Source organism: Canis lupus, chromosome 25, assembly GCF_003254725.2.
Source record: "Canis lupus dingo isolate Sandy chromosome 25, ASM325472v2, whole genome shotgun sequence".
Taxonomy (NCBI): domain Eukaryota; kingdom Metazoa; phylum Chordata; class Mammalia; order Carnivora; family Canidae; genus Canis; species Canis lupus.
The window spans coordinates 27,120,445-27,137,034 of NC_064267.1; the positions used below are offsets into that span (position 1 = coordinate 27,120,445).

At 38.0% G+C, this 16,590-nt stretch overlaps 1 protein-coding gene across 2 annotated transcripts in view; it reads left to right on the forward strand.

Annotated features, from left to right (window-relative positions):
- PINX1 (PIN2 (TERF1) interacting telomerase inhibitor 1) overlaps positions 1-16,590 on the forward strand; it is a 92,332-nt gene that overhangs the window by 7,809 nt on the left and 67,933 nt on the right. For both annotated transcript variants that reach the window (XM_025462921.3, XM_049100974.1), the window contains exons 3-4: positions 947-1,039; positions 3,109-3,187. In XM_025462921.3, coding sequence (XP_025318706.1) covers positions 947-1,039; positions 3,109-3,187 — 172 coding nt within the window. The remainder of the gene's footprint in view (positions 1-946; positions 1,040-3,108; positions 3,188-16,590) is intronic.

Sequence of the window (16,590 nt, forward strand, 5' to 3'; positions counted from 1 at the left end):
TAGCTTGACATTTCCACTTGAGTAAGCACCTCAAGTTTATCATTTTTGTTATAAAACTCTTGATCCACCCCCCCCCTCCCTTCAATCTTTTGCTTCTCAAGTCTTCCCCGTTTGTGCAAATGGTCATGCTTGGTTCCTCTAGCTCTCTCACTTCTCGCCTCCCCAGTCATTACTTCTCCCTCCCCAGGGCCCTGTCCTGGGCTACATAACATCATCGCTGGCCCCAGTCACTGCTGCAGCCTCACAGCTGCTTCCCTCCCCTCCTTCTGTTCTTCCTCTGGGCCATTTGCCAAACAACAGCCACAATACCCTTTAAAATACAAAAATTAGATCATGGCATTTCCTTGCTTAGAAGTTCAGCGGTTTCCTGTTGTTTTAAAAAATTAAATCCAAATTCCTTCCATAATATTCAAGGTCCTGTGAGGTCTGTCTCTTTTATATCATCTTATTTTCTCTTTATCCACTTAACCTAGAGCCAACCTGGTTGCCTTTTAGTTTCTTCAGTACACTTAAGTTCTCTGGGACACTTAACAATATGAGTGTTAATTGATGCAGGGGACTTGGGGTCCCCTTTCTCTACTTTCTCAGTGTTGTCTTATAAAATTATTTAATGGAGAGAGCCATAGATTTGTAATATCTCTAATGGGCTTCGATTAGTTTGGTGGTAGTACTCTGATTGTGAGCATCACAAAAAGGCATGTTCTCCACAGTGTTTACATGGTCCGTAAGGTGGGTGTCAGGTTGAAGAATTAGCATTTGTTACTGTGTGTATTGGTATTACAGACATACTTTGGAAGACATACATCCATTAGACTGTGTTCTCTTTGAGGGTAAGAATAGTGCCTCACTCCTGGATATTTAATAATTGAATGGTTGATGAAGAAAGATGCAATCTGTCTTTATACCTAATAAAAATGCTAATTCTCTTTGTGTTTGATCTCCACAGGGTTTAGGGGCTCAGGAGCAAGGAGCAACAGATCATATTAAAGTTCAAGTTAAAAATAACCATCTGGGACTTGGAGCTACAATCAATAATGAAGTGAGCAACACTGTGTCTACTGGGGTTTTTTTCTGCACTATTTGCTTTTTTATAAATATAAACATTTTAATCCAATCAGATTGATCAGCTTTCAACTGTTCAAGGGTGTATCCTCCATGTTATGGTTAACTAAAGAGCCCATAACTAAGCTGGCTCTTCATCACATCATGTGCCTCCACCTTCCCTTGTTGTCCTTATGGGATTCTTGTTTATGTCTGAGAGATCCAAATTAGTTTTATTGCTAAACTTTGAAAAGAATTTTCTTTTTATAAAAACACTAATTTTGGTTACAGTAAGGAATTTTCATCTTTAACTGTGTTTTGATATTTGTTTATTTTATTAAAAGTTGGTAGTGTTTAGTTTCAGAAAGAAACTAAATGTCTTTTCTGCAAGAAAGTGGTGACCTATCTCTGTGCCAGTTGTCTAGTTCTGACTCTTGGTGTTCAGCAGTTGAATTTATTCACATTTCCCCTTAAATACTGATGCTTTGAAAACATAACACTGTAATTAAAAATTAATGGCCCAACATGCTTTTCATTTTCAGTATTATTGTTTACCTTATAAAGTGCCTAAGCTGAAAGCTTTGTTTTAAATTTTTACGGCAACAGAATCTGATAGGAAATCTGGAGAACTGTTTTAGGTAAACCAAATTATTTTGATTCAGTATACTAGGTAATGGACTAGAAATAGTAATCATGCTGATAGAGTAGCTAAAATTTTAAAACACTAAAGAAAGAGTTTATATGAGGTTGGCTTTGAAGGTGGTTGTTTAGAGATAGATGTATAGTGCACTTAATTTTTTAGAAGCATTGCCCAATATGCCTATTTAACATACCTTAACTAACTTCATCATCTTCAGAAGTGTGTATGAGGCAAGTTCCAACATTGATACCTTGCTTCCCGTTGGTTTAGATTGTTTTGGAGATGCCTATTCTCTTTTAAAGTCCAATTGTTTTTGTTATAATGAATGTGTTAGTACTGCGAGGGTGCTCCAGTGTACTTGGGAGTCTTTCCTACTCCCTTCCTCTGTGTTCTTTTGTAAAATTGGGGTCAACACGAACAGATAGAGTTAGGCAAAATATTTTAAGTGCAAATGAGCAAAGAAGAGAGCCCTGAAGTCTATTGCTGCTTTTTTCCCTTTGACTTACATAATATTCTCATAGTGAGAAAAAAATAATAATTTTATTTTTCTTTATTATAGTATTTAGCAAAGAGGTTGCCTGTTGATTATTTGGTTATAAGTGGACTGTTGATAAGCTATCCACATTTGAAGGCTTCCAAGAAGCCTATTTTTAAATTTTTTTTTTTAATCTTGTAAGTCAGTCAGATAAAGACAATTATCATATAGTTTCACTCACGAGGAGTATAAGAAAGAAACAGTGCAGAGGACCATGAGGTGAGGAAATGAAATGGGAAGAAATCAGATAGGGAGACAAACCATAAGAGACTCTTAACTATGGGAAAAACTGAGGGCTGGAGGGGAGGTAGAAGAGGGAATGGGGTAACTAGGTAACAGGCATTAAGGAGAGAGAGCATGTGGTATGATGAGCACTGGGTGTTTGTTATATGCGACTGATGAATTACTGAACTCTGTCTCTGAAACTAATGATGTTCTGTATGTTGCCAATTGAATTTAAATTAAAAAATTTTAAAAATTTAAATTTGATTTTTTAAAATATTCTGAATTTTTAAAAATATTTATTTCTTTATTTGAGAGAGACAGAGTGTGTGGTTGGGGAGGTACAGAGAGAGAAAGAGAATCTCAAGCAGATTGCCTGCTGAGTATGGAGTACTTCACTGAGATCATGACGCAAGCTGAAATTGAGTTGGATGCTTAACTAGCCGAGCCACCCAAGCACCCCAAAGCCTATTTTTCATATTAATATAGATAAATTAGATTTTAAATTTGTATTAATTTCTTCATTCAAATTTATAGCATAATATTTTCATGAAACATTTAAAACTTCACATTAACAACCAGATTTCCTTGCTTCTAAAGTGTATCTTATCTCAACCAGTGTATTTAAACTCCAGGCTTGCCTTTAATTGATTTTTTGGGGTATTTTTAGGATAACTGGATTGCTCATCAGGATGATTTTAACCAGCTTTTGGCTGACCTGAACACTTGCCATGGGCAGGAAACAACAGGTAGAAAAACCTTTGCTTTGTTATCCATTAGGTTTATAGAAGATGTAATGTCTCAATTTTTACCAACTCCTTTTACTGTAAGCATAATATGTCTGAAATTGAAGGTATTACAGATAGCCATTTCTGTATATGTTTAATAGTGCTCTCACCATTGAAAGCAAATACTTTTTTCTCAGTAGGAGTTTGAGAATGGCAAGGTAAATCAGTTTACCACCTCAACTAGTAAAGTGATTCCCAGGGATCCTTGAGTTGTGACTAAAAAGTTGCTTTTAAAATACAAAACAAGAGAAAAAAATAGAAAGCAAGAAGTACCAAGTGGGACCACAAACCGAAGCCAGCTTTTCTTCATAGAAAAGCCTTTTTGTATTGATTCTACCTAGTGAAGTGCATTGTATCTTTGAATGTATGTCAGAAATTCAGAATACTCTGGTATAGTAAAATTTGTTACAGGGCATCAGTACTAGAAATTGTGTATCTAAGGCCTAGAAACTGGAAATGAAACAATTGAATATTGGGCATTACGCATTAAATTAAGAGAAAGATAATACTGTTGAGGGGAAGGACATGGATGGTAGAATCCTCAAACTTGTGGGCCTTTGGTTTAATTTTTAAGGGAAGTTTTTTGTCTCATGGCTCTTAGGAAGGCAGGGATGTAACTTCAGTTAATTTTGCTGGATATTCACTGAAGAAATATTGACTGTTAGCTCTTCTGCAAACAGGTTTTTAAAAAACATTGGTAAAATATACATAATATAAAATTAACCATCTTAACCATTCTTAAGTGTACAGATCAGTGACATTAAGTACATTCATACTGTTGTGCAACTACCACACCATCTATCCATAAAACCCTTCATCTTATAAAATTGAAACTCTGTCCTCTTTAAATATAAACTCATTTTTCTCTTTCTCAGGCCCTTCGCAGCCATTCTACTTTCTGTCTCTGAATTTGACTACTCTAGATACCTCATATAAGTGGAATCATGCAGTATCTGTCCTTCTGTGTCTGGGTTATCTTACTTAGCATAATGTTCTCAAGGTTCATCCATGTTGTATCATTGCCTTTCTTTTAAGGTTCAGTAGTGTTTCATTGTATGTATAGACCACGTTTTGTTTATCATTCATCCTTCAGTGTGTACTTCGGTTGTACATCTTGGCTCTTGTGGATAATGCTGCTGTGAACATGAATGTATAAACATCTCTTCAAGTCCCTGCTTTCAGTTCTTTTGGGTATATATCTAGAAGTGGTATTGCTGGATCTCATGGTAATTCTATTTTTAAGTTTCTGAGCAACTGCCATTGTATTTTCTATAACGACTACACCATTTTAAATTTGCACCAACAGTGCACAAGTCTTCCAGTTTCTCTATATCCTTGTGAATGCTTGTTATTTTCTGGGTTTTTTATTTTGTGTAGTTTTTGTTTCGTTTTTTTGATAATAGGCATCCTGATGGGTGTGAGGCAATATCTCATTATGGTTTTGATTTGCATTTCCCTAGTGATTAATTACATTCAACATCTTTTCATATACTTGTTGGCTATTTCTATGTCTTCTTTGGAAAAATGTCTTCAATTCCTTTGCCCATTTTGAACTGGGTTTGTTGTTGTTGAGTTGTATTCTGCAAATAGTTTTAAAAGGAATTTCTTTCTGTTCCCCGTGCACAATGTTTGGCACATAGTGAACTATCAAAAGATATTTGTTAAATTAAAAGAGGAAGAACTTTGTAGAATGAAATTAAAAATTAGCCAAGTTCAGCAAACATTCGTTGAGCTGCATGCTGGATCCCAAGTTAGGCATGAGGATATGTAGCTATATGGGGCAGTCCTTGCTTAGGTAGCTAGCAGGATATGCTGGTCATTGGTAAAATCATAGGGCAGATCCAACTCTAGGAAGATTTGCAGTGAGGCATGCAGGGAAAGGTGCTGTTTGTATTTTCCCTGATTCCTTCTTGTTGGAATCTGTAAGTTGGATAGTTTCCCTTATCCATGGAATAACTATTAGAAGTATCCTAACAATTCTCTGTAAAAAGATACGTGGTCCTAATATAAAAGATGCTAATTTGTTAGAGAAGAACATAAGGAAATGTTTTGTGAAAACACTACCTAGATTGGTGTTAGGAATGCGGGATTTATGCAGTGGTAAAACTCAAGGACCCAGAAACATCTTTATATTCAGGATGTCGGTTGAAATCAGTAGAAAGACAGATATGAGTGCAAATGTGATCATATAAGACTTAAAAGGTTTTGACTGAAGAGTAATGGAATGTCATGGTTTAGAGATGAACACTCAAGCCATACTGCCTGGATTTGAATCTTGATTCTGATGTCTGTACTTATGTGACCTTAAGTAAATTACTGAACATCTCTGTCTCTTGGTTTCTTCTTTGGTGAAAGGGAGATAATAGTACCATCCTTGAAAGGTGTTTGTGAGAATTAAATATATTACTATGACTAAAATATTTTGAACACTGCCTATTCTATAGTAAGTACTTAATATACATTAGCTGCTATAATCTTTATTATTATTGTTATGTGTATAGATGGAACTCCAAAGTAGAATATTTCCTCTGATTACTTTTAGTAATTAGAATATAGTGCCATGAATAAAAAGTGATACTTGTAGGTGGATGCATTTGGGCTTGATACTTAGGCTATTCCTAGTTGTCATTAATGAAATCAAAGGCAATGATGTGCTTTCTCCCCAGATTAAAAATAGAATGCTCTTACGATAATGAACATTATAAATAGCTGTACTTGGTGGCAGCAAGATGTAAATACAATTTGAAATCTTTATGCGACTGATGGATGATCTCCAGTTATTTTAAGGTAAAAAAGGAAGATGAAGAACCGTATGTATGGCATGCATTTGTAGAAAAATATAGAGAGGAAATGCATGTTTGTGTGTGGTTGGGTATACATATCCGTGACTTTCACTTAGGAGTGATTTTGACAATGTTTGGAGACATTTTGGTTGTTACAACTGGGGGTGGAGGTGCTTCTGGCATCCAGATACTGGCCAGTGAAGCTGTTTAGTATCCTGTTGTGCACGTGGATAGCCCCCAGTGATAAAGACTTAACTGGCTCCAAATATCAGTGGTGGTGGCTCCAAATATCAGTGGTGCTGAGGTTGATATACCTAGAATAGCTTCAGAATATCTATTCTGTAAATATTTTATATACATAAAATATCTGCAGAAAAATACTGAAGAAACTGGTAAGAGTGATTGCTTTTAGGAAGGGAGCTAAGTATTGGGGCAGAGGGATGACAGGACGACTTCGCTTTTACTGTAGTCCTTTTGTACCTTCATGACTGTGTACCACCTGTGTTATGTCCTACTCAAAAAACTGTTTAAAACCTAATTTTAAAACTGTTCCTTGAGCCCATTTATCTCATTTACTGCCACTTCTCTGTACTTCTCCCTTTTGCCACAAAACTCTAAATTTTCTATCCATTGATTTCAGTTCTAATTCTCTTCTTGTAAAAACTTGTAATATGCCTTGAGTCATGTGGATGGTCTGCTTAGTTGTTCCACCTCTCTTTTGCATCTTCTAGAATTGACAGACTCTCAGTGGGGGTGCAGGAGGGGGAGCCCCAAACATCACACTCACTTCTCTGGATTTCCGTACCGTTAATTGGGACTGTAATTCTCTGCTTTGCTCCACTGTCAGGTCTTTGAGCCATCCACCCTGCCCCTCCAATATTGTGTTGTAGTTTTCTTTGCAAGAGAGACAGTTGAAATGAGCCAGTTCACCATTACTAGAAGCAGGACTCTACCTAGAATATTTTTTAAAAATAAACTTCATTGAAGTATAATTTATATATAATACAATACAATGTACTCATTTTTGAGGGTACATTTCCGTGAGTTTTGGTCAACGTATATACTTTTGTAATTGTAGTAACCTTGATAAGGAAATTTTCATCATTACAAAAAATTATCTTGGGTCACTTCCCAGTCAGCCCCCTGCTCCTCCCTCCCCACCCACCCCTGCCCCCTACTTCATTCTCTGGCCCTGGTCAACCCCTGATTTATCCATATTGATTAGGTTTCTATTTTCTTTTCTGCCTGGCATATTTTTCCCAGCATGATTCTGAGATTTATCCATGCTGCATTTATTAATAGTTCATTTCATTCCTGAATAGTTTGCCATTGAGTGTGCCATACTTTGTTTATGCATTCACCTGGTGATGGACATTTGGTTGTTTCCAGTTTTTGCTTACTGTACCCAAAGCCGCTGTGAACATTTGTGTATATATCTTTTTGTGGACATGTGTTTTCATTTCAGTAAGACTTCCCCCAACCCTGCACACTTTGTGGGTTCCCTTCCTTATGCCACATCCAGAAATTGCCTCTTGACAGAAAGCCAGGCAGTCCTAGAGCTCACATCATTTTGTTGCCCATCTGTCAAGGATGACAGTCCTGTACTGCCTGTTGTCCAGTGTCTGATGAGTTGGTTCATATCTTTTGTTTTCCCATTACTTGTGGTAGAGGGGCATGACTCATAGCAGTTACCCTTTCATGGGCAGAAGATAGGGAATCTTCCTCCTGTCTCTTTTAAGCCCACTTCAGTCAGACTGCCTTATTGCTCCACAGAAACTCCCCTTGGCAAAGTTACTAGTGACTTCATGTTACTAGATCCTGTGGGCATTTTTTTAATCTTCATTTTACCTCACCTGTGGCAGGTAAGGTAACCTGCCACAGGTGATGTTCACCCTTCCTTGAATCACTCGCTTTCCATAGCTTCCGGGACCCCACCATCTCCTGCTTTTCTTCCTGCTTCACTGGCCACTCCTCTTTAATCTCTGCTGCGATTCTCTTACCCAGCCTTGTCATGTCTGGGGGCCCTCCAGTTCAGTCCTGGGACCTCTCTCATCTTTTAGCTACACCAGTTCTTTATTACATGATGGCTGGATATAAACCATGGCTGGAATGTTTGGTAATTTATTGAGACTGCGTTACCTTCTCTCCTAAACTCCAGATTTGTATTGAACCCCCAGCTCAGTATCTTCATTTGAGGTGTCATCAGCTATCAACTTCTCAAACTTAATATACTCAAACTCCAGTTCTGGCTACTTTCCCACCCCTGCCCCACAAATGGTTTTATCCACAGTCTTCCCCATTTTAGTTGATGTCAGTCCCCTCCTTCTAGTTGTTGAAGCCAAGGACCTGTGTTCACTAGGAAATGTTGGTTCTACCTTCAGAATATACCCAACCCCTGACTGCTTCATGTCCCCTGCACTGTAGCTAGTGTCTGAGCAACTGTTATTTCTTGTAGAGATTATTATAGCAGCCTCTAAAGCTGGTTTTCTCAGCCATGGCACTGCTGATGTTTTGGGCTAAGTAACTCCTTGCTGTGAGGCATGTCATATGCATTTTAGGATGATTAGCAGCATTCCTGACCTCTTCCTGCTAGGTGTCGTTTGTATCTCTCCCTCTGCCCAGTTGTGGCAACCAAAAATATCTGCAGACATTGCTAGATGTCTCCTGAGCAAAATACCCCTGGTTAGGAGCTATTCTCCTAAATTTCTCTTTCTTCATCCATCCATGGTCTCCTTCAGCATAATAGAGTGATCCTTTCAAAGTGTAAGTCTGTGCTGCTCCTACTCAGACCCCTGCCCCAACTACCCCTCCCCCCCACCATTGTTGCCTCCTTTTCATTCAGAATAAAAGCCAAAGTCCTTGTAGAATCTCATAATATGAACCTTTTCCCTTTGTGACCTTATCTCCTGCCATTCCCCTTCTTACCCATTCCATCCTAGCCACTGATCCCTGTGCTGGTTTGTGACTATAACAAGCATCCTCTTGCCTTAGGATTTTGTACTAGTATCTCCATCTCTCTAGAACATTCTTCCCCCAGTTAGCTTCTTTGCATTGTCTCAGCAAGGTCCACACTTACTGCCAGCTGAAAATTGCATCCTGTTCCTTAGTGCCATTTTCAGAAGTCAATAGGAAATTGGTAAGACATAGCAATATAAGGATATTATGTAGAAATAGGAAGGAAGTAAAACCCAGAAGAAACCGCTAAGAATCTGGAGAGAGCTAGGGCAAGGACTTGATGTGTGTGTGTGTGTGTGTGTGTGTGTGTGTGTTTTAACAGCTTTGTTGAGATATGATTCACATGCCATATAATTTACCCATTTATAATGTACAGTTCAATGACTTTGAGTATATTCACAGAATTTTCACCAGAACCCATTTTAAAACATTTCATCACCTCTTTACCCAGTGGCCATCATCCCCCATGAGCCCCCCAACCAGCCTAGGCAACTGCTGATTTACTTTCTGTCTCTAAGGATTTGCCTATTCAGGACATCTCATATAAATGAAATTCTACAACATGTGGTCTTTTGTGACTGATTTACCACTTAGCATAATGTTTCTAAGGTTCATCTTTTAGCCTGTGTCAGTACTTCATTCCTTTTTGTTGCCAAATAATACTCCATTGTGTGAATATACCATGATTTATCCATTCATTAGTCAATGGCCATTTGGGTTGTTTCTATTATTTTGTCTATTATGAATAATGCAGCTGTGAACATTGTCAGTATTTGTGTGGCTTTTATTTTCATTTCTTTAAGGTGTATACAGAGTGGAGTTACTGGGTGATGTGGTTACTTGTTTAACTTTTTGAGTAACTGCTGGGCTGCTTTCCAAAGGAGCTACACCAGTTTACATTCCCACCAGCAGTGTAGGAGGACTTTAATTTCTCTTCATCTTTGTCAACACTTGTTATTATCTGTTTTTTGATTATAGCCATGCTAGTGGCTACAAAGTAGTATCTACTTGTGCTTTTGATTTACATTTCCATGTCAGCTGGAGATGTTGGCCATTTTGTCATGTGATTATTGGCCATTTGTATGTCATCTTTGGAAAAATAGATATTCAGATCCTTTGTCCAATGTTTAGTTGGGTTATGGGTCTTTATTGTTTAGTAAAAGTTTCTCATATATTCAAGTGTCAGTCCCTTATCAGGTATATGATCTACAAATATTTTCTTCAGTTTGGTTTGTTTTTTCACTTTCTTGGTGGTATTGTTTGAAGACTGAGGTTGCAGAAATGGGTAAAAAGACTCATTCCCTTCTCTGAAGAAGCTTAAAATCTAGTGCAAAAGAAAGAAATGAAACAAATACCAAAATAAATTGTTCCCCTCACTTTCTCAGTTCCCAAATAATTGAAAGTAGCAAAGCTTTGGAAGGTGAGGGTTTTCTTTGAATATTTATCCAAATCTCCTTGTTTCCTAAGCTTTTTCTTTCCTATCAGGTTTTGCTAAGTTTGCATTATTGATGAATGGAACCAGTTTCTAGCACACACAGGCTTGGATACTGAGTGTGCTATTAGGTTTAATAACAAAGTAGACACAGCTGAAGAAAGTCTAGAAAATAGATCAGAAGACAGTTATCCAGAATGCAACCCTGAAAGAGGAAAGGATGGAAATACAAAACAGAAGTTTAGTTGGAGGATAAAGTGAGAAGATCTAATATCTAATAGGAGTTCAGCAATGCAGAGAAGAGAGAATGGGGCAGCGGCAGAATTTAAGAGCAGAAGGGCTGAAGATGGCCTAGAATTAGTGATAAAACACATCCACAGATCCAGAAAACTTAATTCAAGCAAATTATATTAAAAAAAAATTCACTTGCAAACATAATAGCAGATGTAATAGTGTAACATTGTAGCAGAACATCACACACAAACACACACACATACAGGCATGCACACAAAAGAGAGAAGAATGTTAATGCAGCCAGAGAAAATATACTGATTCCCTTCAAAGAAGCAACAGTTATAAATGAAAGCAGAGTTCCTAACAGTGGAACCCAAAGACATTGGAATAAATATAGAGGGAAATATAATTGGCAACCTAGAATTTTACACTCAACAAATATATTTTTCAAGAAAGTGGATGGGATGTTTTCAGACAAAACTTTACCACCAGTAGACCTTCAATAAAGGAAATTTTAAAGGATGCACTTCAGTCCAAAGGAAAGAATACTTATAATCTGCAGTGTCCCCAAACTTGAAATAACCCAAATGTCCATCAACCATAGAATGGAGAAGTAAACTGTTCTGTTTGTAAATGCAAAGAAATGAAGTATACTTACATGCAAGAGTCCAAAGCAGAGGTTGGCAAACTTTTTCTGTAAAGCGCCAGAGAGAACTACTTTGCAGACCATAGTGTCTGTCACAACCACTCAGTTCGGCTCTTGGAGTGTGAAATCAGCAATATACAGTACAGTATATAAACTCCTGGGTGTAGGGTGTAGGGTGTAGGCTGTGTTCTTGTGAAATGTTATTTATAAAAACAGGTGGTAGGTCGGATTTGGCCCGTAGGCTATTGTATGTTCACTGGTGTAGAAGGATCTCATTAACTTAATGTTGACTGAAAGAAGACACAGAGAATAATACCCAGTATGATTCCACTTTTAGAAAAGATGGCAGGCAAAAATTTGGGATTTAGGTACCATACCGGGGTGGTCAAATTATTTTAAAACACAAGGAAGCAATTACTATGAAAGTCACAATCGTGATTACTTAAGGGGAGAGGAAAGGGGATGAGATTGAGAAGGGACCCGTGGGGAACGTTGGGGGGGATATTAGGGTTCTGTTTTGTTTTTGTTTTTTTTCTGGTTGGCAATTACATAGGTTATTTGTGACATTATGTTTTATGAACTTGCTGTGGTTCTTACTGTCCCCCTCTCCGCCAAAAAAAAATAAATGTTTAAAACCAAAACAAAAAGCAAGAGGAAGGATGATTATTACAAAAATCAGGATAATGGTAGCTATTAGGACAGTGGTTCTCAACTGGAGGCAATTTTGGCACTCATGGAACATTTGGCAATGTCTGCAGACATTTTTCATTGTCATAGCTGGGGAGATGTTATTTCTATCTAGTGCGGTAGAGGCCGGAAATGCAACTAAACATACTACAGTACACAGCATAGCTATGCCCCTCCCTCCTCAAACAAATTATTATTCATCTCAAACTGTCAATAGTTTAGGGGTTGAGAAACTCCATTCTAGGAAGAGGGGGCACAGGATTGCTGGATACTTCTTGATTCAGGCAGTGTTCTGTTTTCTAATCTAGGAAGTGCTGGCAGGGAGAGAGATTGCTTTATGACTAACTGTACAGGCTTCAGATGCTCCTATATGTGATGATATTTGTCACAGTAAAAGAAATCTAAAAATTACCTGGGTCCCTTTCTGGTAGACTTAGTTACTTAAGTAATTTAAGACTTATTAAACCTGTAATGAAGGTTAACTAAAGAGTAACCTGATTTGAATATCAGGGAACACATTCTACCTTAATGAGTATCTGGTGACGTATAAATGGCAGTCACTTTTCCTACACAAGTTCAGTGACCTGATTAGTGTGTCAGATAGTCTTGAGCTGGCTTTGCATGACTATAGTCATCGAGGCAGAAGGTTTTGAGTCTGGGGCTCTCTTTCTTCTTCAAGGGATCCACACATTCATCCTTGAAGAGGGAAAATGAGCTGACTTCACACTTTGGTATTATAACTTTCTCCTTCATGTACTGAATTAGAGAAAACTTTAACTTATTAGGTGATAGAATTATTAAGAAATTAGCAGCTTCAGGATTCCAAAAAGAAAGCCATGAGATTCATTTTTTTTTTTTTTTTGTAGGTACTAAGGAAAGAAAGCTTTTTGAGCAACTTGCTTTTGAGATTTGACAGTGATAGCTAATAAGTTACCTTTTCTCTTTGAGGGTATCATGATTACTTTTTTCTGAGAAATACCATTGTAGTTGCAAAAACTCTGGTTTGGGATAGAATCACTGTTCCATGTGCTAATTGCTGAGGCTAAGCACAGACAGTATAGTCAGGCCTTCGTGGTGTATTCCCAGAAATACAGTCAGCGAAATGACCCAGGGAACCCTGTATTATTTGTTAAGAAGGCAGAGAGTGAGTCAGGACTTCCAGGTGGTAGCCCTTTGTCCTCATGCAGCCCTGTCCACAGGTCCATCTGTGCAGGCTGATTCTTCTGTGCATAAGACAAGTAGAAGGCAGAGGGGAAGTAGTTCCACCTCGAGACCACTAGAGGGTGCCAGTAGCCTTGCAGCAGGCACAGAGCCGGCCAGAAACCAGGTGCTGGAATGCCTTTAGAATATTCCTTTAAGGGAAGACCTGGCCAAGGAATGGACCTGAAGAACTAGTAGGTTATTTTTCTGCCATGTAATCCTTGGTAAATACAATATCTTCATTCAAGTGAATTTTTGTTCATATTACACGTATTCAAGCTGAAAAGCAGATGGCCCAATAACCTCTTAACATTTTTCTACCATAATATTTTTACTTCCTTAAGACTGTTTACAAATTCACACAGTACGCCTTTTAACTAAGCAGAGATTCCATACCATCCTCTCCCTAGAATCCTGCAAAGATTCTAGACATAACCCTTATTTTCTGGTGGGGCATAAAACTCAGTATATCCTTCAAAATTTCATTTTTAGGAATAATTTTATTAATTAGTTCTCTCTACCAGACTGAACTTCGCTTTTTTGGCAGACTGACTTCAGGGCTTTAGGAAATGTTTGTTACTTCCCTCAGATAGTTTGTCCTTTGTGATTTTAAAGATTTCTGAAAATAAACTGGGATGCCGATCTCTTGTTAAGGACAGGGATCTTCAAGGGTTTTTTGTATACATTTTGAAAACCAGTATGTCCTGTCTTACATTTTTTAGAGCAACATCTGTAAGGTTTTTAATCATAGTTTTAGATAGTTGCAAAGAATATCATTTCTGGCCTACTGGGAAATATTGGAATTTTAAGACAAAACCCTTACATCAGTCTCAGATGTATCCAGTGGATGATAAATACTAGAGCTATTTGATATCCATTGTCACGTATTTAGAAATACACCCAGCAAGCCCTTTGGTAGTTAGAACTATTATATTTCTTAATTCCCTTTCCTCTGAAACAGTGTTTCCATTGCATATACCCAATAGCATTTTATGTTAAGATGTCCTTTTTTTGCTTAAACTTTTTAGAATTCATCATCCTATTCTATTTCAATGCCCAAAACATATACATAGAAATTTTCGGTTTATTTCTAATGACTCCAAGGTTTTAGGGGTGAATATTTTTTCTGTGGATTAAGTTGTCATTATATCAGTAGATTACAATTAATAAAACTGGGAGGCATTATAAATTTTGATAAATAATTATTATAACAGTAAAATCTTTCTGGAAATGCATCTCTGGGTGAGATACATTGGTGTGGGGAGGGAGCTGGTCTTGCTGCTTTGACTAAAGGTTGCTTCCTAGTACTTTGGCCTGTGCCTTATTTATTCCTGGTAAGAGAAGAGTCACACTTCTCTTGAAAAGTGAGGGAAGAACATGTGAGAGAAGTGGAGGAGGAGAGGCAGATTGCTGCATCCACTCAGAATCCGAGCAGCTTGGAGAAAGAATACATATGGACTAGTAGATAGAGGCCGATTCCCCTAAGATCTAGCTGTCTATGCTCCATATACTGTGGGAAGTCTGTGTCCTTGGCAGAGGGAAAAGCTCCCCCGGTGATGCTTACTGTCCTTTGAAGTGCAGGAGCAGCTCTGTTGGGGATGCAGTGTAGTGGTAAGAATGTGGACTATCACTCATACCCACCTGGGTTTGGATCCCTTCAGAGCCTCCTCCTGTGTGTGCCATATTTAATCCCTCTGGGCTTCAGTGTCTTTCTTTGAAGTCAATTTAATCATCATGGCTTCTACCCTGTAGGATGATTGTGAAGTGAACTGCAAGAATGCATAGAAAGCTCTTAGTTCAGTGCCTTGTACTTCTTTATTAATAAGCTTTCAGTTGATAATAGCTATCATCTAAGCTCTGAACTTACTAAGTGACTTTATGTTTGGAACACCAGAATTAAGAATATTATGAGCCTTAAGTGTTTGACCTCCAAAAGATGAGAAAAATTTACTTGTGGGATGTCTGAAAAAAAAACCCCAAGCTCTTGAAAAGTGACTGCAGAAGAGAAGGTTTCAGGTTGGTGCTATAATTAACCCATGCCAGGCATTGTCTGAAACCTTAAAATATCTGTCTTTATATCCTTCGGATCCTTACTTTATAATCCATATTGTTTGTAAAATCGCTAATTTCAGGATGCCTGGGTGGCTCAGCAGTTGGGTGCCAGCCTTCGGCTCAGGTTGTGATCCTGAGATCCAGGATTGGGCTCCCTGAGAGGAGCCTGCTTCTCCCTCTGCCTGTGTCTGTGCCTCTCTCTCTCAGTCCATGTCTCTTATGAATAAATAAATAAGTCTTTAAAAAAAAAAAAAACTAATTTCTGGAAAGGATTACAGCTAACTACCATAACATTCAGTGGGCATGTGCTGGTTTTGCCCGAGTATTAAAGTGAAAATTTCCTTTCCCCCCTTTCTCTAACTTTGTGTCTGTAGTTCTTTATGACATAACTTTGGGAAAATTCAGTCTCTTTCTCCCTATGATTATGTGTGTGTGCAGTGCTCTGCTGCCTGACCTTGACACATAGATAAGGGTGAGGGAATACGGGTAACTAGTTACTATCTTATAATTGACTCTAACTCTAGATCTACTTGCTTTGCTCTTTTAGGCAAGGGACAACTTTCTGGCTCACATTTTCTTCTTTTATTAAAGGAGTCAACACATGAATTTATTCCTCAGTAATTTGTTTTTGTTATTTTTGTCCTTAATGTGAGTCTCCAGTGAAATCTAGTGTTTGAGGCGATGGCTCAGTGCCAGCCAGCTCTGCTCCGTCACACTGCCTGATCTCTTAAAATTGTCACTTAACCTACCTTTATTCACCTTTTAAAAGACCTTTTGATTTTGAAACAAGTATAGATGTACAGGAAATTGCAAAAATAGTACTATAAAGAGTCCTGAGTACCATTCACCCACTTTTTCCCAGTGCTGACATCTAATATAACTAAAACATAACATCAAAACCAGGAAATTGACAGTTGTGTAGACTGTTAAGTATTGTTTTTTAGCCTTCATGCATATATGTGTGTGTATCTGTGTGTAGTTCTGTGGAATTTATCATGTGTATAAAATCATGTAATCATCACCATGGTTAAGATACAGGATTGTTTTATTACCACAAAAGAGCTGCCTCACGCTGCCCCTTCATATTTACACTCATTTTCCACCCCTCCAACCCCAGCACTCCTCATCCCTGTCTGGCTCTATAGTTTCGTCATTTTGAGAATGTTATATAAATGGAACATACAGTGGGTAGATTGACCTTTGTCACAAAGCACGACTCCCTTGAGGTCCACCCCAAACCCTTTTTATTGTTGTGTAATGTTTCAGTTGAAGGATGCACCATAATTTGCTTAGCCATTCACCCATTGAGGGAATTCTGGGTAATTTCTAGTATTTTACTATGATAAAGATAAGGCTACTATGAACCTCATGTGTA